The sequence below is a fragment of the Nomascus leucogenys genome, chromosome 8 (genome assembly GCF_006542625.1).
Source record: "Nomascus leucogenys isolate Asia chromosome 8, Asia_NLE_v1, whole genome shotgun sequence".
Lineage (NCBI taxonomy): Eukaryota > Metazoa > Chordata > Mammalia > Primates > Hylobatidae > Nomascus > Nomascus leucogenys.
The window spans coordinates 77125505-77149149 of NC_044388.1; the positions used below are offsets into that span (position 1 = coordinate 77125505).

Below are 23645 nucleotides of genomic sequence, written 5' to 3' on the forward strand. Positions count from 1 at the left end.
CAGCTCTTAGAGTGTGTGAGGTGGCCCCAACTTCTTAGGAATGAAGGTTTCCCCTTCTCTGAGAATGGCCAACATGGAATTTAATTAAGGATTTGGAGAGTTATTGGTGAGAAATACTTGGAGCTGTCCAAACAGCAAACCCTGGGTGTTCGTTGCCTGCTCTCCTCCAGGAAGCTGACTGTGGCCTCACCAGACCCCCACTCCCACTTGTCGGATCCCAATCCCCAGGACAATGCCCAGTCAGGTTCCACTACCGGCTACTGGCTGCAGGGAGTGGAGTGCAGCTCTGCCTCCACAGAGAAGTGATGTGGCTTCCATCAAGCTGTCAGCCCCCTTCCCACCCGGCAGAGACACCAGCCTTCCAGAGCAGGCTAGACTCTGTTCCTGGCCCACTTTGAATCACCCCAGGAGTCTTTACAGCAACCAACAAATTGCAAGGCCAGCAGGTGGGTCTAGAAATGGCCTTCTTGCTCTGTCCCCAACCCACCCCCGCCAGATGCAGCTCGGGCCCACACGAGGCCTATGTGGCACCCCTTGCCCAATGTCGGGAAGGGGACAAGGAGCCTTGGATGATGTCATGGTGTCTGGGGGTGGTGCAGGTTGGTGTGGCAGGTCTACTTGGTTGCCAGGCTTTGTGGCACAGATTGCAAGATGGACAAATGGAACCTGAGCAGAAAGTGGCCACATAGGGAGTGGCCCAGAGGCAGGGACCAAGGAGCCGGGGTGGATAGCCTATAGAAGCAGACCCTGGTGGAGGTGGCAAAGACACCAAATTGGTGTCTTCACATCTCTGAAGGACCAGTGTGAGGACTGGGCATGAACATGTCCTGGGAGTCTCAGTTTCTCCACCGGGGAAGTGAGACCAGTAGTTCCCACTTCAGGAGGGTCTTGGTGAGACTTGATGGATATCACATCAGGAAAGTACTGGCATCGTTGCTAGCATTTACTGAGCACCTTCTGTGTGCATTGTCTCATTCAGTCCTCACAATCACCCTCTGGGAGGTTAGTTTCCTCCTTTTACAGATAAGGAAGCTAAGGTCCCATGAGAAGAAATAACTTGGCTGAGGGCCCAGGCCATGGCTGGTCAGCAGCAGAGCCGGACTTTGAACCTGTCGGCTCCAACTCCAGAGCCCCTGCCCTAACCCAGTCAAATGTCTGGCCTCTCTGGTGCTATCCAAGATGCTGCAGGAAATATAGTTGGAGCTCTCATCCTCCCATAGCCCTCAAGAAGTATCGCATGCCCTTCATCTCACTTGCACTAATTTCTGCCGCATCTACACCAGGACATGTAACTGGGTGATGGCTTCCCACCTGAAATGGTTACAGCCAGAGTTTCTGTAGGGGACTGGGTTCTGGAGGTTCATGCCTTCATTGGGTGGGGGGGACCAGTGCCATCCCATGGGTTGGTCTTCTCCTGCCACCACTCAGCACAGAGAGGGGCCCACATACCATAGAGTCCCACATACCATAGAGTCCCACTCCCTGTCCTTCTGGGGAAATTAAGGCTCAGAGTGGAGAAGGGAACAGCTGGAGACCTCATGGCAGAGCCAGTCAGGCCATACATAGAGGAATGACCAGCATTTCCTTTTAACCCAGTGAGTAAATGGCTATGTCTTTAATAATTTGCACTTGTATCTGAGAAGTGAGTAACTGCAGCTCTTGAGCTTGATAGAGGAGCCAGATGACAGGAGGGCGTGTGAAGGCCCTTCTCAAGAAGGGCCTTCTTGAGGGCCCCCAGACCTTCTTGAGAAACTAAGTCATCTCATTTCAATTCACCGTCTGAAGCTTTGTCTCCATGAAAGTTACTCTTCAGGCAGTGTCCTTGGCTCAGCCAGGTCTGCCTCAGAGCAAAGATAAAAGACACATGACTCAAATACTGCTCAGCATACTTATTTTGGGTACTTATCTGTCTTCCCTACTAGCTCCTTGGCAGATTTCTCTGCCCTAGAAGTTTAGGACAGCATCTTGCATGTTGGGACCCATGGGGCAATGGGAGGAGTCAGACAGTCCCAAGTTCACATGCCGGCTCCACCCTTCACCGCTTCGGGACCTGAGACAGACTGTTCAGTCTCCCTGAGCCTTAGTTTACTTATCTGTAAAATGGGGATGGTCACAACTTCTCACACTGGATCTCTGTGTTGATTAAATAAAAACAAAAGATCTGAATGAAAAGACGTGGTAAGCCCTTAAGGATCATGCATGTAAGAATTGGTTTTGGTGTTCAGAGAGGGCTTGCTATATTACATAAAATTCAATTTAACATAAAAACCATGCTGCATGAAGAAGTACTTAGTGGCCACAGAGGACCTGTTTCCAAAGCTCATTCCCAGTTATGCCTGGCAATGGGAAGCACGGATGGTGTGGAAAGCAACACTTCTTCAGGAAACCCCATATCTCAATTCCAGCAACAGTTCTAACGAGTCCCCTGGTTCTTCCATTCTTTACTCAGTCCCTCCCGAGGATTGGGCCACTGGTCCCCTGGGTAGGAGAGGGTCCCCGGGGCCTTCCTCCGATCCGCGCCTTCCCTGTTCTAGGTCTGACACGTCTGTGGATTTCTTTTTTGCCTGGAGCAGTAAGTCTTAAACTTGCAGGCATCCAAATCACCTGGAGGAAGTTTATATAGATTGCTGGGGTTCCACCCCCGGGGTTCCTGATTCGGTAGATCCAGGGTGAGGCATGGGAGTTTGCATTTCCAACAAGTTCCCAGGTGATGCTGATGCTGCCATCTGGGGAACCCACTTTGAGAACATGGAGGGAACAGAGTACATGCTTTGTATTAGGTGTGGGGTTGGGGTAGAGTTAGGGAGGGGAAGTCACCTCCTCCAGGAAGCCTTCCCTGACACAACCAGTTCCTTCCCCTCTGTGCTCCTACTACACCCTGTACTGGAGTACGTTGGTTTATTCTGAAATAGCTAGATACACACTAGACACTGTCAGCGTGTGAGGTGCTTACGCTATGGTATCACTCCTTAGGCAGCCTCCCTCTTGAGTTTTGACACCTTCAAAGCCTCATCAAGTGAGGCTAAAAGGGAAAAAGTAAGGCCCCAGGTATGTCTGTTTCCTAAACAACTGTGAATTATCTCACAGCCAGCTCAACTAGCTAATTTAAAATAATCCCATTAAGGTAAGGAAGGATGAGGAGGAACCAGGGACAGGAAATTAACATTTATTGAGCAATAATTATAAACCTGGCATAGGTTAACCCTACAGAGCCTTGCAAGGTAGGGGTCACTTCATTGTCATCACTCAGATGACAGTACTGAAGCTCAGAGAGGGTGAGCAGCTTGCCCACAGTCACACAGCTGTGAACTTGGGCCAGTCTGACTGCAGAGCACTTGTTCTCTCCACTGCTGCCTTGATATCCTGTGTGTGTCTGGGGTCAGGCTGGACATTCCCTTGCACACCGGTACAAGGCAGAAGCAGTTGCACCCATACCATGTTGCCCTCATGACTTGTCACTGTCCCCCTCAAACACAGTCGCCCTGAAGCTGGTTTAATGCCACCATTGTGTGTGTAGGGCACTGCTCCACACTTGCTATTCCCACCAAGCTATGTAACTCATCTTCATGTGCTCAGAATAAACAGGGCCCTGGCATCTGCAGAGGGTCCCTTGGAGAATCTTAAACCCGGCCACCACCACCTGTCCTAGCCAGGAGAATGCTGTCTCTTCCAAACTGGCTCCCCTTAGGCTCCTATGATGCTTCCTGTCCCCTGTATAGCTTCCCAGAATGCCTTGAGACTGTGAGGAAATTAACAATTGTATTTGTACCAAATGCTTTTTGCTATGTAATGAGTAACAGTTGTAATTAATGTTTAACATGTGTGAACAGCAGGTCTGCCCAGGAAAGGGGGGTTTCAGTGAGAGAACGGGGATCAGTTGCTTCCTTTGGCTAATGTGTTACTGAGGGACAGGTTTTTCCAGTTGGTTTTTCTATTTGACATATGAATAAATTCATTTAGTAATCTTTAAAAAAGGAGAGAAGAAAAACACCAATGTTTAATACCTTTGTTTCATCTGCTAATTACATTGATAGAAATACTCCTCCAAGTGCCTTTGTCTCCTCAGTGGAAAAAAAAGATTTGATAGAATACCTTTGCTCTTCTGTTTGGCAGCTCAGAGATCTTCATGTGGAGATTTTTAAGTTCCCTGAGGTCAGAGACCCTGCCTGTCTTGTTCACACCTGCGATCTGTGCCTGGCACACAGTGAGCCCTCAGATATTTGAGTAAATCAGGCCGGACGCAGTGGCTTACACCTGTAATCCCAGCACTTTGGGAGGCTGAGGTGGGTGGATCACATGAGGTCAGGAGCTCAAGACCAGCCTGGCCAATATGGTGAAACCCTGTCTCCACTTGAATCCAGGTCTCTACTTGAATTCAGGTCTCCTGAATCCTGGAGACCCCTAACAAGTTCAGCATAAACCCCGTGTGCAGTGCAATATAGTCTCAGAAACAACCACAGTAACCACAGTGATACATCTATGAGCACTCACTGTGCCCCCAACTCTCAGTGCATAGTACCGCCCCCACTGTACAGATGAGGAAACAGAGACAACTTGGCCCAGGTCATCCCGCCAGCAAGTGACAGCACAGGACTTTAAATCCAGATACCCTGGCCCCAAAATACAAAATTAGCTGGGCGTGGTGGCAGGCACCTATAATCCCAGCTACTCAGGAGGCTGAGGCAGGAGAATCACTTGAACCCCGGAGGTGGAGGTTGCAGTGAGCCGAGATTGTGCCACTCACTCCAGCCTGGGCAACAGAGCGAGACTCCGTCTCGAGAAAAAAAAAAAGATATTTGAGTAAATCAGGTCTCAGGAAAACCAACCCTGTGTTCTCTTAGGAGCAGTAGAATACCAGTAAATCTCATGGCCTGCCCACACACAGACGGTGTGTTTTCATGTCTTTCTTGCATGCTGCATACCTGTCTCCTCACTAGGTGAGGCAGTGGGAGAGAATTTCTGAGTAGCCGTTGACTGCTGTGGCTGCCACCTCTGGTCTCAACTCCCAGGAACAAGTGGACAGCATGTCCCTGCCTGTCTGAGGATTGACTATGAATCCAGATGCCACATTGTGGGCCTGGAGACTGGTGTATTGGTCGGGTGCAGGCAGCCCTAGCAAGCCATATTTGTGGCCAGTACCTGGCTTGTCCCCCCGACATCCACTCCTCATCTCTCCTGGCCTCCCTCACAGCCATCCACAATGGGCAGCAGAGAAACATACACAGTGGGGCTGGGACTTTGGGTCTTATGGACAGGGAGACTCATTTCCATAAATGCCCAGCCTGCTCCTTGCAGGTCTTTGGGCTTGTGGATGGGGAAAAAGTCACTTTCCCAGGCTCTAGGATTCTAAATAAGTGTCTGTGGTTGTCTGCAAGTGAAAGTGTTGGGAGACATACTGTATCAGACGTGTGTAGGTCCCAGGTATGTCTGACAGATGGGCCTGGCCCAGAACTCAGGAAGGAGCTCAGGTGCTGGGGCCAGGGGTATCTGGATTTAAAGTCCTGTGCTGTCACTTGCTGGTGGGATGACCTGGGCCAAGTTGTCTCTGTTTCCTCGTCTGTACAGTGGGGGTGGTACTATGCACTAAGAGTTGGGGGCACAGTGAGTGCTCATAGATGTATCACCGTGGTTACTATGGTTGTTTCTGAGACTGTATTGCACTCACCCAGGGTTTGTGCTGAACTTATTAGGGGCCTCCAGGATTCAGGAGACCTGGACTCAAGTCCAAGTTCACGTCTAACTGTTGACTCTGGGTGAGTCAGTCCTTTTTCCAGCCCTCCATTTCCCATCTGCATAATGAGTTATGACAATAAATGTGGCTTGCTTTGGCAGCCATAGAGGCCTCTGTGTTCGGGTTATTTCATCATCTTCATCGGGCTTTATCTTTAGATTTCCTGTAGTCAAGCAGCAGATCTTAGGGTGGAGTCTTTCCTCCCAGTAATAGCATTCATTTTTCCTCTGGGGATGTCACAAATAAGAGGACAAAGGCACGCCCCTTCTGCCAGGCCCGCCATCCCCATCCCAGGCTTGGACATGTGTGTACAGCATTCCTGGAACCCAGGCAGCGTCCTGGCACCTGCCTCACAGCCTTCCCGCTTGCCTGCTTTGTGGTGAGTTGCTGGCCGCCTCCCCTCACAATGAGGACCTCTGTTTTCAGGCACCTCCCATCACGAGTGGCAGCACAATGCCCTGAGGCCTGTGTGTGTCTTCCAGGCGAACACAGAGGCCTCTTGTTGGTGATCCTGGAAATACAAATCAAACATTTGCTGAGCCACTTGTCCTACAGGTACCTGAAAGGAACGTACACTCACTAGGCAGGTGGGGTAGGTGGGTGAGCGAAACTCACTCTTGAACTAGAGGGAAGAAGGGGCCTCACCTCTCTGGGCCTCGGTTGTGTCATCTATAAAATGGTAATTCTCATACTTGTTTGGGAATTCTAATACTTGTCTTGCTGTGTGTTGGTGAGGGTCAGATGAGATGATATGGTATGTTGTTGGGAAAGCTGAAACAGCAGAGGCCCATTGTCATGCGAACAGAGTTTCAGTCATCTACAGGTGTTAGTGCATTGTTGTGAAAGTTGATGGCATTTTCATAGACTCCGGGGGTCATGTAGTCCACACTACCTCCCAAACCAATGCATAATCTCCCCTCCTTGCCCCTTCCTGGGGTCGCACAACTATGTGGGCAGCAGCGCCTTCTGTGCTCTCCACCTCAGCTCTCCCCACTCTCACCCACCTTTCCCCCTCACCAACACCCCAGAGTCCCAGCCTAGCTGTTGGTGCTGTGCAGGAACCCCTGCCAGGGACTGTGCAAGGCTTTGGGCACCTTGACTCTGCCTCTGTACATTCGTGAACCAACACCAGGGCTGCAACAGCCTTCAAGCCCCTCCTGTCAGCCACATATGGTTTACACATGTGGCCCATGTTCATTCCAGCTCATGCGCAGAGGGGCTAAGAAGCCTTTGGCGGTTGAGAGCTCCTTGCAAGCAGTCTACACACGGTGCCTTGTTTTTCATCGTTCCAACCTTTATTGCCTCTGCTTAAAGGAAACTCCATCTTATACTGGAGAACTGAGAGGGTCATAGACTTCAGGCCAGAAAGAAGCAGCCAGACAGTCAGAACCATGCCAGTCTCCTCTGGGTCCTGTTGCTCTGTTCCAGTTCTCTTTGAATGACCCTCTATCCCCGGAGGCCACTGCCCGCATCCTTGGTCAATGGTGAGGACAAGAGGATGTGTGGCAGACTGTCAGCTCTTCTCTCACTGCACCTCAGCTGGGGAAGGCACTCCTGGGTTGGGGAGGCTGCCCAGGGCTGCAGTCCCAAAGCAGAGGGCTCAAGGGCTAGCCCTGGGACCCATTGCCTGTCATAGCAACCTGTTCCTATTGCCCTGGGCAAGTTACCTAACCATACCAGGCGTCACTTGTAAAAACGAGGGCAGTAATAGCACTGACCTCATAGGTTTGCCACAACGACTAGAGGAGAACATGGACTTTAAGTCCTCTATGGTGCCTGCCCATGAGCAGGAATCACTAAATAAAGAGTAAGCTGGGCCAGGCGTGGTGGCTTCTTCCTATAATCCCAGCATTTGGGGGAGACTGAGGTAGGAGGATCACTTGAGGCCAGGAGTTCAAGACCAGCCTGGGTAAGATGGTGAGATGCCACCTCTACAAACTTAAAAAATAACTTAAAAAAAAAAAAAAAACTTGGCCCAGCATGGTAGCATGCATCTGTAGTCCCAACTGCTTGGGAGGCTGAGGCAGGAGGATGGCTTGAGCCCAGGAGTTCAAGGTTACATTGAGCTATGATCATGCTACTGCACTCCAGCCTGAGCAACAGAGTGTGACACCCTGTCTCTTAAAAAAAAAAAGAAAGATGAAGCCATTTTTCAAAACTGTTCCCAAAATCACTTGAGTGAGCCCAGCTCCTGAGTTTCCTTTGTTGGCTGATGAATGGAAGATTTACAGTCCTGCTGAGCAGGGTGCAGGTTCGTTCCTTCAACAGATGTTGAGCATCCACTGTACATCAGACACTGTTTTAGGTATTGGAGATTTAGGCTTAAAACAGAATGAAATGCCTTATCTTCTTGGAGCTTCTGACTCCGGAATTTCAGCAGGAGTCAGAAAAAGGGGTGGTTTCTTATAAAGGCATTGATTGTATCAGAGCATAGATGTGACCATGGGTCAGGGTCTCCCGCTTACAGGGGGCCTGCCTGAACCTTGGTACATCATCTGTTACCTTCACGGTACAGGTATTGTCAGCCCTGGTTTGCAAATGAGGCAGCTAAGGCTCAAAGAAGTTTAAGAAACATGCCCCAAGTCACTCAGTAATGACAGAGACAGGATTCAAACCCAGGTCCTCCTGACTCCTAAACTGTGAGTCGAGCCACTGCAGCTCCTCCATTCCCTGGGTGGGTTTCAGCCATGGGCCATTCATCAGAGTTAGCTGCAGGTCGGCCATGGGGAGACTCCAAGGAGACTGAGGCACATGGCCCCATCTCTGCAAAGTGTCCAATTCTGAGAAGACACCTACATGCCTCAGTGTTGCAGAGGCCAGTGCCAGGACAGTGGTGCAGACTTTGGAGCTCAGAGGAGGAGAAAGGAATTCTACCTGGGGGTCTAGAGCAAAACCTACCCCAGGAGGTAACGTTGGAGGTGAGCTCTGAAGAATAGCTGGGGTTTTTGCAGAGAAATAGTGAAGTAAAGGGATTCTAGAGGGTAGACTTAGCCAAACAAAGCCTTAAAGACAAAAAGGCAGATGATAGATCTGGGGACTGGCTGTCCTTTGTGATTGGAACCTAAGGGTGGGTGTGGAACCCACAGGGGTTTTGCAGGGGAAGATGCATCATTACATCAAATTCAGAGGAACTTGAGTGCCGGAATGAATTTGTCCTTTGTCCTGGGGCACTGGGGAGCCAGGGAGGGTTTGCAAGCCCAGGAGAGCTATGCTTTAGAGGTCCATCGGCTTTTTGGAGTTTACTCTCTGGCCAGCTCTGAACAGTGGACAGGACAGTGGAAAGAGATCCACCCTGAAGGAACACATTTATCTCATCCAAGCACCTTCTCCACATGAAACTTGTGTGAGTTAGGGGCAGACAAGAGCCTGGAGAGGGCAAAGAAAAATAAATCCCAGGCGCAGCACCCACAGCACCCAGGCTGACTGAGAGGAGTGGTGTGGGTGCCCCCTGAGCCACAGGAGATGTACTGAGGGCTGGGAGCCACCCAGAGGAAGACAATAATTCTCTGCAGGTGGGATCAGGGTAAGCTTTGTGGAGGAGGTGGCGTTTGTGCCAGACCTTTTCTAGACATCATTCAGATGGAGCAGAAGGGCAGTAATTCCAGGCCTAGAAGTAGGAAGTGCACAGCAGGGAGGCCAGATGAGTGAGGCCCGGCTCCTGCCAGACCAGCAGCCCTCAGGTATTCTTGTGCGGAATGAAGACCCAAGGGTGGGGTGAGCCTGACCTTGCAGGCCTGCAGTCCTGGGCTTGACCCTCGCCCTGCTATTTGGCTTTGAGACCCTGGAGGAGTTCCTCCTACCACTCCTCTGGACCGCCGTTCCTTACCCGTTACCCAGGTGGCAGGGCCAGTAGGAGGGATAGAGCTAAGCTAGGTGTCTTGGATGCTGTCTTCTGTTGTTGGCAGTGACCACACTTCAGGACTGATTGATGTAAAATCTGTAATACAAGCAGAAAGGGGACCAATCCAGATGGGAGGGCCAGGAAAGCTTCCAGAAGCAAGACACTTGAGCTGGGTCCCAAGGAATGAGTCCTGCCACCATGGCAGAACTTTTGGAAAGACATTGACCAGGCTCTCTCTCCCATCAACCACCAGGGTCTGGTCCCCATCATCGGAACCAAAGTCAGAAGGGCTCCCAGAGCCTCAACCTGCCCAGCTCTGAGTCTTACTTTCCTCCTTCAGATTCCGACTTCCATTTTTAATTGCCCACAGGTGAAATTAATTAGGTTCTGTCATTCTAATGACTCACGGGGGTAACATATTTTTTCTCTAAATGCAGATATTCTTTTGAGGGATTGTGTCTTTATCTTTTGCAGAAAAATCACTAAGTTAAAAGAATTGCCATGTTAAATTGCAGATTAAGGAGAAACGTAATTAGAAGGAATGAGAGCAGTTGTGTTTGGTGCTTTTGTTCTTAACATTTTTTTTCTTAGGCTGCCAAATCACTGCACTTGAAGTTTGTATATTTGTATTTTAGGTGAAATGATTTGCCTAATTAAGCCTGTCACTCATCACCACCTGTTCTCTCTAAGATATATGGCTATACTATTAAGCTTGCCAGCAAATGTATAAATTATTTCAGTGGGGAATTACAGTGTTGACTAGGACATTGCTAGTTTTTATCCAATTTATCTGGCATGAAACCGATTTTTTTTTCCCAATAAAGCAAAACAGCAGTTCATTAAGTTTCTTCATTTAATCACTTATTGAGCACCTGTTATGTTGCCAGTAATGGGCTAGGTATGAAGGAAGGGGCACATGATACAGCCCCTACCCTCAGGTGGCTCACCGGGAACCAGGAAGGACACGCAATTAGGGTGCTAAGATCAAGGTGAGTCTTGGGAGAGGTGAGGTCCAGGAAGGCTTCCTGAAATAGGTGACCTTTGGAGGGTAAGTGGTATCAGTGAGGTGAAGAGATTGGTGGACTTGAGGCTGGACAAGCAGCCGGGTCCTAGAGAGCCTTTTGGGTTGTGCCGAAAAGCTTGGGCTCCCTCCACAATCATGTTCTGTGCTCCATGCCTCTCTGCTCACCTTCTGTGTCGGGATGTTGATTGTAGAGATTTATATTGGCAGAAATCCCCCAATCCTGATTTTAGCCAGTGGAGCCCCAGGATGTCAGGAGTGAAAGTGACTTATAATTCATCTGGTCCCTCGGTCTCCTGAGCCTGTGGCAAAACTAAGCCCAGAACCTCACTTCCAGCTTAGTCCCCTTCCTATGCCAGGCCAATCCGCTGCCTTTCAACGCTGGCAGCCCTATGGGCCAGGATGCCTGCTGAGTTATATCCTCCCTATTCCTGACAACCAGAAAATTAGCAGCAGGGAGGCATCATGGAGAAGTGCAGGCTGGTCCCATGCTCCCTGACCACATCCCCCTCTGTGCCCATCCCAATGGGGGCATCACCCTCCCCCAAGCCAGAAATCTGGGCATCACACAGCAGTCATCCCGGACTCACTCCCACAAATAGTCAAGCTTCTACATCCCTCCCGTCATTGAGGGGGTCAGCCTCTGTCACCTTTCCCTGACTGGTCTTCCCGTCTTCAGGATTGACCCCAAACCCACCCTCCACCAGCACTCAGAGAGGTCTCTAAAGCCCATTCTCTGATTATCCCCATCCATAAGTTCAGGTCCAAGCTCTTTAGAAAGGGGCTCCAGGATGACATGGCCCCAATTTGTCTATCTAGCCCCAGTGCTCTCCCCTGCCCAAGGTCACCCATGGAGGGCTCTGCAAAGTAGGGGCTCGGGTAAAAACCTGCTTCACCTCTTTCTCTCCTCCCAACCCCCTGTCCAAGACCATATGTCCCATGATTGGTTGCTATGAGGGTGCCATCATTCAGCCGGAACCCCAGTGGGAGATCCAGGCTACTGGAAGGCCAGCGAGGGGTAGATGCTGGTGGTGATGTGTGTGCTAGGGCCCCAGCTCCAGGTTTTAGGCCACTACCACAAAAGCCCCCTTATCAGCTGATGCGAAAGGGCCTTCTCACTCTCCAGCCCCAGGACCTGTCCCCTGGGAAGGCCTTGAGGTCATTGCTGTCTGTGTGTAGTTTGACACAGGACGGAACTGTGGCCAGAAGGAAGGGCAGGAACCCCTAGCGAGTCCTCGCTCTGCCCCCTCTCCACGCCACCAGCCCTGGCATCGCGGAGCTGTGAGTATCCCTAGGTTAAGGCATGGCCTCCATGCTGCTTTCTGGAAGCTTAATTAGGACCTTTGGTGAGTCTTCCTCTTGTGGGTAAGGCCAGCCCATCCTTCCAGCGCTTAGGTCAACAGCCTGTGGTCACCCACAGTCCTCCTCTTCTCACGCTGCACTTTGCATGCACGGGTGAGTCCTTCCATCTCTGCCTGCAGAATGTGGCTGGATCTGACCACTGGTGGGCACTGCCTCGCTGCCCTCCTGTGTGCCCGTGTACACATGCTCTCTGTCCCTCTAATTAGCCAGCTGTACTTTCTAGAGCAGTTTTATGTTCACAGAAAAATCGGACAGAGTCCAGAGTGTTCCCATACACCCCTTGCCTCCATCTCTTTTCAGCACAGCAATCCTGTAAGGAAGCGCCTGGTCAGAGCGGCTCTCCACGTCTCTCAGAACAAAGCCAGAGTCCTTCCCAAGACTGGGAAGCCCGGCTTCCTTCCCAACTCCCTTCCAGTCACTCTGGGTCATTTTGTGTCTCACTCTAGGCACAGTCCCACCCCAGGGCCCTTGAACTTGCTCTTCCTTCTGCCTGGAGTGTCCTTCCTACAGATGTTCCTCCCTCCCTTCAGGTATTTATTCAGATGTCACCTTTGGAGAGGGCTTTCCTGCCCTGCTGTATTTTTCTCAGTGGCACTTGTCACCAGCCACTGATAGGCAGATTGATTTATTGCCTGTCTCTCCTCACAGGGCCGCTGCGCTCCATAAGGCAGGGATCTCTGTCTGTTGTGCCCACCACTATTTTCCCGGCCTTGAACTGTGCCTAGTACATGTGGATGAGTGGTTAGGAGCGTCATCGCGGGTGGACTACCTGCTGGTGTCACTGCTGGGTAGCAGGCTGGCCACACGCTCAGCACAGTCTGGAAAGCAGGTGGGTCCGGTGTCTCTGGAGCCTTCTGTTGGCAAGAGCCTCCCTTCCCACTGTTTTCCAAAGTGGTTAATGGAGAAAGAGTGTCTTAGAGGGACAGAAATGCCCCACAATCCCTGATAGGGAAGATGGTTCAGTGGCTGAGATGTAGAACAGGTTCATCACGCTTCTCGGTTTCAGCAGACAGCACATTTCCCCACCGGCGCTGAGGTTTCTCCAGGACCTTCTGTGAGCATGGGGGTTGATTTTCATGTGTCTGGCCGGGCTTGGAGGATAGCTTGCCACAATCATGCTTGCTGGTTAGAGGAGAGGTTTATGCCTTTGTGTGGCACAGCCAGGGACATGTTTGTGAGCCTGCAGCTGGCCTCGGCTTCAGGAACCTTCCTCTGCAGGCTCTAGCCTCGTTTCTTAGGTACCCTCTGTGTGTCAGGCACTGGAGTATCCTCTCATCTGACCTTCACAGCAGCCTGGGGACTCAAAGAGGTTCAATAGCGTAGCCGAGGCTCGCAGCTAATCATTGGCAGGCTTAGGAGAGGAACTCAGGTTGGTTCAGTTGCTTCCGTGAGGTGCCTAGTATTGTGTGTGCATTGAGCAGACACGATAAGTGTGATTTATAATAACAGCACAGACCACGTTCCAGGCACAGTGCTAAGATTTCTAGGTGTGTCACCTGCTTTAATCCCCATGAGACGGGTGCTTTCATTATCCCTGTTTTTCAGAGAAGGAAACAGGCCCAGCTGGACAACTGGCAAGGTGGTCTCCAGGAACCCTCTGGCAACTCCAGTTTTAGCTCAGTGCTTTCTGCCCTTTGTGGTGTCTCCAGGGTCTCCCTTAAGGAGCATCCTCCCCCAGCCTGTGGGGGTTAACGATGCTCCCACAGGCCCAGGGCAGGGAGAAGAGCATGTGGAATGGCCCTTCCTGTGCTATAGGCACTGCTCTAGCCTCACCTCGGCGCTGGGTCCTGGGCCCATGCCGGGGATCTGAATACAGGGGATGTAGCATGCTCCCCAAGTGGCACTCTGTAGGAGTATCCCAGGGAAAGGGGCAGATGTGGCCAGTATGGCCTGAGGTGGGATGAGAGGAGGAGAGGAGCCACTTGGAGGCAGATTTTTGGCCCAATACAAGAAACAGCTTTTTCCCCTGAGAACTGTCCAGAGGACAGAGCTCCCCCAAGGCAGTGCCATGCCCCCCTGCTGGAGGCCACAGAGAGGTTCCTGTGGGGGTAAGGCTGAGCCCAGTGGCCTCTGGAGGCTCAACCAGCCCCTCACACGCACCACTGGGCTGTGACCATGTGGGTGTCCTGTCTTAGGAAGCCAAAATCTTTTGTGCTGTGTTATGTCATTGCTTGAAACCCTTCCTCCTGCAAGTTATAAAGTGCCAACTAGAGCAGCTGAACGTTACCCTTCTGTGCATCACAGTAGCTCCCTGGGCTGAGCTCTGCTAACCCTGCACTTTCTCTCTCTCCCCACAGCACAGTTTAATGGCAACGAGAAGCGGCAGTCATCCCCCTCGCCTTCGCGGGACCGGCGGCGCCAGCTTCGTGCCCCTGGAGGGGGCTTTAAGCCTATCAAACATGGGAGCCCTGAGTTCTGCGGGATCCTAGGAGAAAGGGTGGATCCTGCCGTCCCCCTGGAGAAGCAAATGTAAGTTCTGAGGGAGCAAAGCCCAACCTAACCTCCCAGTTCACCTAGTTTTTGCCCTCTCTTTCATGTCATCTTCTTTTAAAAATCCACAGACTGGGCTGGGCGTGGTGGCTCACACCTGTAATCCCAGCACTTTGGGAGGCCGAGGTGGGTGGATCACTTGCCTAGGAGTTCAAGACCAGCCTGGACAACATAGTGAGAGTCTGTCTCTACAAAAAAAAGAAAAAAAATACAAAAATTAGCCAGGTATGATGGCATGCCCCTGTAGTTCCAGCTACTTGGGAGGCTGAGGCAGGAGACTGAATTGAGGCCAGGAGGTTGAGGCTGTGTTGAGCTGTGATCACACTACTGCAATCGAGCCTGGGCAACAGAGCGAGACCCTGTCTCAAAAAAAAAAAAAAATTCCCAGACTGAGGCATGCTAGAACTCCAGGGGCCTTCTAGTCTGCCCCTACCTCCCCCTCTGTGTATACATGGGCAGGTTAAGGCTCTTGGAAGGTTGAGGCTCCCACCCAGCCAGTGGTAGGCCCAGGACTGGAACACATACCTCCTGGCTTCTAGCCCTGAACTTGTTCTCTCCACACTGTGTTGCCACCTTTACCTTCAATGGCAGGAGGAACTGCAAAAGAGCCTACAGGTGCACTCCTCCTTTTTACATCCTAGTTTCTCATTTCATCATGCAGCAAATAAGTCCTTGGGAAAACTAAATAGAAACTAAATCCTTTCCCCTAAGTGTAAAACTATGTGTAAATTACATTTATTTTGTAGCTACAGTCGTGTTCTTGCTCCATGTCTGCTTGATACTATTAGAGTTGGGCAAGGCCTTTCCACTCTTGATGCGGGTTTTCTCAGCCCCTTTGCCCAGAGATTTCCCACCTCCAGTCAGTGGCCAAGTCCCATCCATGCTGCCCCCAAGGTCTCATATCCCTTTCCATCCTTGCTGCCCCCCAGCACTGTGCAGGGCCAGGCCCTTTATTGCCCCTCCCCTTGGCCATGGTTATCATCTCCTTGCTCTGCCAAGTCATCCCTCGGTGCAGGTTCCTGCTCTGCTCTGAAACCTTCAGTGGCTCCACATTACCCCCAGGACAAAGTTCCACCTCCCTAGCCTGCCATTCATTCTGTGAATTGTCTCCAAACTATGTTTTCAGTTTCTAACCGTGCCTCATACCTGGACTAGAATGAGCTTCTCCAGGAACTCGACAAAGCAGGTGTGGGACTTGTGCTGGTGTCCTCAGGTGTCTTGTCTGCTTAAACAAGCAAATGTGCAATAAAGGGTTGTCAGCCCATTGCCTAGATGAGAACATCAGGGCCCAGAGTGGTGCAGAGCCTTAGCAAGGACTCACGGCTCAGAGTGCCCCCAACCTCGTGACCCAGACCCCACCCTCTCCCCTCCCCTCTCCTCCACTTACTCCTTGCTCATTCCCACCCTTTTCCTGGTACAGAGTAGGCACACATAAGGCCACAAGACTCGCTGACAACCACACATGGTCCGTGCCTTCCCTGGTGTGTGTCATGCACTGTATTTGTCTTGGCCCGGGGATTCTGGTCTTGGCATGGCCGGCAGGGCATCCCCTCACAGGAAATTCTCACTCGGTGAGCAGGATGCAGGGTTTTCCGAATGACGTCACATGCTGCCCTTTTAAGCAAGTGCTGTCACCTCTGGAGGCTTCTGCCACCTTTGTGAGTGCTCCACTCCTGCGGTTCAGAGCACATCGGGGGTGGGGGGTGCTCCCAGCCGGTGCTGTGAATCATTTCTCACAGCTGTGCAGATCGTCTGACAGGTTTTGCTTATTTCTGATCAAACTGTGCTCTTTTAATCAACAAACTGTGACCCACAGATGTTCGGCGTGCGTCCTGACCAGCAGTGGCCAGGTCTACCTGGGTCAGTCTGGGCCCAGCCTGCCCTCTCCCACCCCCAGACTCAGCCTTCATCTCAAGGCGGGAGGGTTGGGCTCTCTTTCCTTTCCTGTTCCCGCTTGATGGGGCCCCCAGCCAAGTCCAGAGTCATGACTGGCTTTTCCTCCCCCATCGTGTCATCTCCCCACGATTAACTCCCCAAGATGAGTCAGAAGTCCTGACTCTTCACCCAAGGGGTTTGCTTAAGATAAAATCCCATTTCACATAGAGCCTGATGACCCCAGTAAAGAGGATCACCTAGTCCCCCACCTGAACTGATGCTGTTCTAGAGTTCAGGAGGCGCCTTCCAGTCTGAACCTCTCCTCCACCCTAGCACAGAGGGAGGTAGGAGGGGGAGACCGAGGCACTGGGGGTATGCCCCAGGTCACACGGGGTGGCCATGGATGGGCAGGCACACATCTGCCTAGGTGCTCATACCACCTGCCTTCCCTCCTGGGACAGCAGAAAGGCTGCTCCAGTGCTCAGGGTCTGTCCCCACTGCCTCCTGGAGGCAGCCCCACCCGCACCCCTCTTCCTTCCTCCATCATTACCATCAGCATATGAACGTGTCCCCGTAACAAACTTTGCCAACCTTGACTCAACATTCCTCTCGACTGCCCCTGCTGAGAACAGAAACTCCATGAGGGCAGGAACTTGTCTAGGTCACCACTGCATCCCCTGTGCCTAGAACAGTGCCCAGCACGTAACAGGTGCTGAGTAAATAGCTGTTGCATGAATAAACAGTCTCCAAAGAGCTGCCAGCACTTCTCCCCTCTCTGTCACCTCCCCTTCTCACTCACCCACCACAACCAGCCTCCCTTTTCTGCCCTGGTCCCCAGACGACCCCCTCTGTCCTCCATGGCAGTCACCACAGTTGACCACTCTCCTTCTGGGCCTCTGGGCTTGGTGCTTCTCCTGCCTCCCTGGCCACTCTTCCATCTCCTCTGCTGGCTCCTTGCCTCTGCTTGACCTGAAGGTCTGACTTTCCAGGGCTCAGTCTCCAGCTACATGCTCTCCCTGGGTTGTCTCTCCCAGGATCCTGGTGGTGACTCACAGACGCGTAGCATCAGCCCACACCTCTCTCAGAGCTCCTGACTCCTGCGTCCAGTTGCTTCCTGGCATCTCCATTTGGCTGACAAGTGGGCATCTCAAACTTAACGTGTTCAAAACTGGGCTCCTGATCTTCTCCTCGAAACTTGCCCCTCCCCCAGCTTCCGCACCTCCATAAACGGTGTCACATCTAACTAGTTATGGCTCAAGCCACAAACCCGTCATCATTTTGATTCCTTTTTTTGCTGGACACCAGCATCTGTTGCTTTACCAAATTCTGCCAGTGCTCCCTCCAAAGTACCACCAGAATCCATCATTCCTCCATCTCCGCAGCCACCTGCCATGTGAACTACTTCACTAGCATCCTAACTTGTCTCCTCTGGCCCCTCCTCACGCCAACCTGACTGACCATCTGTAAGATTTCCCAGGGCAAGTAACATCTCTTAAAACTCTTATTGCTGTGGATGAAATCAAACTTCTCCTGCTGGGCACAAGAACTGGGCCTACCTCCTGCCCGCTGCTCACAGTGCCTGGGCCATTCTTGCCGCCTTTCTGCTCTGTGAGCACCGCAAGCGCAGTCCTACCTCAGGACCTTTGCACTTGCTGCCTGTTTTGCAGAGATGTTTTCGTTGGCTCTTCACGATTGGCTCCTTCTCATGTTCTCAGGCCACGTGTCATCCCCTCAGGGGCCTCCCCTGCCCATTCATTTCTAAGCAGGCATCTCATCCAACCCCAGTCACTGCCTTATCGTAACCCCAGGATGCCTGCATAACCCTTGTCACTATTTGGAATTGTTTCCTGTATCTCTCTGTTGACTCTCCCTCTCCCTCCATCAGCCCCGTGAGATCAAGGTTATAGTGAGTGGTGAGTAAATACTGGATGAGCTCATGGGTATTGGCTGGGGTGAAGGATGATAGTTGAGTCGCCCTAATCCCCCTGGTTCTGACCTGACTGGCCAACCCCACGAGGTCCAGCCCATCCCTGAGATGACCTCCTGCCTGGATTCTCTTTCCAAGTGAAGCAAGGCCTTTCTGGGCCCAACAGTTGGCTGTAGCCCCCCACAGGACCGCCCAGCCCAGCCTGACTCCTGGTCTCCAGCCTCATGCTGACAGGCTGGCCAGTGCCGGCCCAGCCCCCCGATCCAGCACCCTCTGCTCCTTCTCTCGCCTGCCCTTGCCTCTGTGTGGAGCAGTCAGGGAAGGGACTGGTACTTATCCTGTTAACCACCTGGGATTCCCCTTAACAAGAATCCAGAGGCCATGCCCCGCTCTCAGAGCAGGGCTTGCTGGTGAGCTCAGGGAGGGTGGACGGCCCGCAGCACCTCCCCAGAGACCACTTCTAGGCCTTTCCCTGAGGACGGCTCAGCTTCAAATGGCTGGGACTTGCTTTCGTAGTAAAACGTTTTTGTCAGCCCACTGAGGGTGTGTTACACAGTGAAATCTCCCAGAGGACAGCCTTCCCAAGCCTGTTAACTCTTACTTCCGAAGCCAATGCTGTCTTTGTTTCTCCTGATTACAGCCATGTAGCCTTTCTAAAGCATAACATGGGCCTTCATGTCTCAGGAAATGTTTTACTTGTGGTGTTTTCATTGTGGCAACCCATGCATCCCCCAACTTCACGTTCCTCTTTACATATTTCTCTGTACCTTTAGAAAGAAAGGGGTCTGTGGTCTGCATGCTCTTCCTGCCTTCTCCCCTGGAAAGTCTCCCCTCCGGATGTCCAGCTTGGTGGCCACCGCCTGGACCATCCACCACTTGGCCACATTCCCAATGGACAAGGACACTCACATTTACTCTCCAGTCCTTGACTTTAAAGTTGATTTTTTTTCTTAGGGTTTTAGTTTTGCTGTGGCCACTGCTACTAACCATTGAGCTCTGCCTCATGAGTGGCGGGAATTGCATGGGGATGGGCGGTTTGGGTTTTTCTCTGAGGAGAATGTCAGTGCCGGAACTCTCAGAGGCACGGTTTGCAGGACACTCTAAGACAGGCACCAGGAGGCAGCATCCCCACTTGCACCTGGAAGTGTAAAATGCAGCCTCTGGATGGGCAGGGGCCTGCAACCATTGTAGGTGGGGATGTCACCACGCAGTCTGCAAGGGCATTCTCGGTCTGCTAATGCTGCAGCTGCCGTCAATTAAGACTCACCCCGCATCAGGCTCTACGTTAGCCCTTCCTGCAGGGCCACTTGTTACATTCCCACAACCCAAGAGAGGTTGGCATGATCCTCGCTTAATAGAAGCCGCCTGGTCAGTGGCTTGCCTGGCCAGTGGGCAGCAGAGCCACCATTCGGAGCAGCATCCATGTCTCTGTGGAAAAAGCACACTCCAGCCACAGTACCGCCCAGTGCCTCTGCCTCTCCTGGCTGAGTCTCACCCCCTCCACTACCACGCAGAGACCATCATGTAAACAGGAATGTATTTTGAGTGTGTCCACTCATGGGCAGTGAGGATCTTTATTCTTTCCCTGCAATTTTACCGTCCGTTCTTCCAGTCATGAAAATCAGTGAGCCAGACATGGCGGTGTGTGCCTATAGGCCCACTACCTGGGAGGCCGAGGCAGGAGGATCCCTTGAGCCCAGGAGTTTAAGGCTGCAGTGAGCCATGATCACACCACCGCACTTCAGTCAGGGCAATAGAGTGAAAACCTGTCTCTAAAAACCAAAAAAAAAAAAGGAAACACACACACAACACACATACACAAGGAAAATTAGGCCAGATGCAATGGTTCACGCCTGTAATCCTGACACTTCGTGAGGTGGGGTGGGAGGATCACTTGAGCTCAAGAATTCGAGATTAGCCTGGGCAACATAGTAAGACCCTGTCTCTAGAAAAAATTTTAAAATAGCCAGGCATGGTGGCACGCACCTGTAGTCCCAGCTACTCTGGAGGCTAAGGGTGGGGGGGATTGCTTGAGCCCTGGAGTTTGAGGCAGCAGTGAGCTATGATCGTGCCACGGCACTCCAGCCTGGGTGACAGGATGAGACCCTGTCTCAAAAAAAAGAAAGAAAAGCATTGCTCCCATTTCCTCCTCTGATGGGAGATGGGGGATGAGTCGGGCCCTCTGCACAGCACTCCTCCCCTCAGATTCTGCTGCCTGCCCTCCTCTGGCATGCATGGCGTCTGGGAGCAGTAATTGGGCTGGGATTCCCACATGCCCAAGTGGTGCTAGAGCCGTCTGACAGGAGCATGGACAGCTACCTCACTGCCCACCATCCATGTCTGCACACATCCCTGAGTCAGAGCGTGGCCCTCCCATCAGCACCCTCTGATGGTTTCCATGTTGCTCAAACAGAAAAGCCCCTGCTGCAGCCCCATTTCGGGACCTCTTGCCCACCGCTTCCCCTTGCTGCCTCTGTCCATGCTGGCCCCTAGCTGTTTCCAGAACACTCTAGGCAGCCTTCTGCCTTGGCCTTCACTGCTGATTTGTCTACCAGGAAAGCTCCTCTCTGGCTTCCCTCCTTGCCTCCTGCAGGTCTGCACTGAAATGTCACTTTTTTTTCTTTCTTCTTTTTTTCTTTTCTTTTCTTTTTTCTTTTTTGAGTTGGAGTCTTGCTGTGTCTTCCAGGCTGGAGTGCAGTGGCGTGATCTCAACTCACTGCAACCTCCACCTCCCAGGTTCAAGTTATTCTCTAGCCTCAGCCTCCTGAGTAGCTGGGATTACAGGCACCCACCACCACGCCCGGTTAATTTTTGTATTTTTAGTAGAGATGGGGTTTCACCATGTTGGCCAGACTGGTTTTGAACTCCTGACCTCAGGTGATCTACCTGCCTCGGCCTCCCAAAGCGCTGAGATTATAGGCGTGAGCCACCTCACCTTGAGAAGGCTTCCCTGGCCACCCTGCCTGAAATAGTCCCTCACCAGCCCCCAGCTGCATGAGCCTATGCCACTTCATCTCCATGGTGGTTGTCCTCACTGTGTGCTCTGTGATGACTTGAGTGTCTGTGGCCTGACTCCCTGCACCAGAGCATAAGCTTCCCGTGAAAAGAGACTGGGTTTTGTTCACTGTGCTCTCCCCAGGACCCAGCAGCAGCAGGCGGGCAGTGGGTACCCATGGAATGAACCAGTGCATGCCTGCTTGTATAGGGAGGCTCTCTGTGGGTGCTGAGTCTCCCAAGGCAGGTCAGGGCCGTGGGAATCTCATCGCGCTGGGCTCTGAGCACTCTCTGCCCTCTCCACAGATGGTATCACGGAGCCATCAGCAGAGGAGATGCCGAGAACCTGCTGCGACTCTGCAAGGAGTGTAGCTACCTTGTCCGGAACAGCCAGACCAGCAAGCATGACTACTCCCTCTCCCTGAGGTGAGTGCCGCCCCAAGCACCCACAGCCCTCCTCGGCAGCCTCTGCAAGTGCAGCCGGCTGCCATGTCTGTGGCAGAAAGACCCGCCAGTGTCCCCTGGGAAACTTGCCAGCACACGTTATTTCAAGCCTGGGTTTTTCAATTGGATCCTATTCTCCTGGGATACAGAGGAGTTTTTATGTTTGCCGTTGCTGCCCTTCCAGAAGATGAGGGGCCTTCTCCTAGGATTTTATATTAACTATCCAAGAAAGCTTTCACATCTGCTGTGAGCCGGGGTGGTACGAAGCTCCTAGCATGCCTCATCCCGCTCTCGAAGCCCACGACGACGGTCCTTTGATTTTTTTGAGGAACATATCGTCGCCAATTTGCAGATGAGTAAACAGGCTCATGGAGGGCGGTGTGGCTGGCCCAAGTGGCTGGGCCAGGACTTGTGACCAGCCCGTGACTCTCTGCCACTGTGAGCATGACCCTTTCCTAGCACTCTGGCTTGCAGTTTGGGTGGGCCTGAGTTTGGGTGTCGCACAAAGTCTAGGAGGAGCACGGGGAAGAGCTGGTGTTACTGCCTGTCGCAGCTTTGGAAACTCTTCAGGTCTTTCTGACTCGTGAGGCATTTCTGTCAGGATGGCAGGCCCAGAAATAAGAAAAGCATGTTTTAGTTGGGTGCTATTGCTGGACGGGACCCAAAAGAATGCCTAAACCCATTTTATAGAAAAACTGAGGTCCAGAGAAAGGAGGGATTTGCCAAGGACACATAGAGAGCTGGTGACATAATTGGGGTGTAAACCCAGGCTCTTCAGCCAGCACAGACCCCCCAGAAGCAGTGAAGCCCTCTGCCTGGCATCCTCTCTGTCCCACTTACTGCTGTTAGAGGCCGTGGGAGGGAGAGCAGACCTTCAGGGACATGTCTGTCAGGAGAGCTCACACACATGCCAGCCCTGTAGACAAAGGCTTCGGTAAAACCAGGAAAGGTGAAACTGGCCTGTGTTCTGTGCTCACGACTGACCCCTCCCCCCACACCTTCTGGGCTTTGCCCTGAGAGGGACAGTGACAAACTGCAGAGTCAGGAGGGCGGCAGGCATGGGCAGAGGCAGGCAGGGCAAGGCACACAGGCTCTGGGAGTCCACCTAGAGAAGAGAGAGCATGTGGACACAGGGTGGGGACCATGCATCTCTCAAGGACTGTCAGGGCAGAGGGAGCCGATGTGCAGACAGGGGACTTGTGGGCAGACGATGCATAGACAGATGCCAGCTCTGCAAGAGGAAAAGTTTCCTAACAGCCAGAGCAGATCAAGAATTAGAGCTACCCAAGCTGACTCAAGATAGTGAGCCTGTCATCACTAGGGGAATAAGACCAAAGGCTGGACCACCGCCTAACCAGAGAGGATGCAGAGGGAACTTCTAGCCCAGCGGGTAGGGCACTCAAGACAAACAAGAAATAGGTACCTTGCTCTTCTCCAGGCTGCTGGTGCCTGCGTAATTCGTTGTCTGCCATCAGACCTGATGGCTGAAAGAATAGGGTCGGTTATGGCAGCCGAGGAAAGTTCAATATGCTAAACTGCAACTGGGGCCGGGCAGAAGGTGGCCAAAGCCAGAGGAGCAGAATTGGACTGAGGAGAGGACAGCGGCGGGGGGCGTGCATACCACCAGGCATGCTGATGAGGCCGTCAAGGTGAATGGCGCTCTTCTGGGCTGTGAGAGGTAAAGGAAGCAGGTGGCATCAGCGACAGGACTCAGTGTCACCAGCCTTCCCTGCATACTGGGCTTCCTCAGTGCTCCAGGGACTCTCTGGGGCACTGGTCATTTGGGGTTATCACTCTGTCTCCCTCCCCATCTGTCTCTGAGTTCCTCAGTGAACCTCATTCCTCCTGGAATCCCCGTGGCTGGGGGCCTGGCCTGGAGGGGCCTTCACGAAAGGATCAGGGAGGACGGGACAGAGCACTCCATGCCAAGCCAGGCCGTTCATCCTAGAGGACCAGAGCC

General features: G+C 52.3%; 1 protein-coding gene across 1 annotated transcript in view; it reads left to right on the top strand.

Annotated features, from left to right (window-relative positions):
* The window catches only part of SHB (SH2 domain containing adaptor protein B), a 150774-nt gene that overhangs the window by 99783 nt on the left and 27346 nt on the right, over window positions 1–23645 (top strand). Inside the window, exons 4-5 of the mRNA XM_030817438.1 lie at window positions 14253–14424; window positions 21548–21667. Coding sequence (XP_030673298.1) covers window positions 14253–14424; window positions 21548–21667 — 292 coding nt within the window. The remainder of the gene's footprint in view (window positions 1–14252; window positions 14425–21547; window positions 21668–23645) is intronic.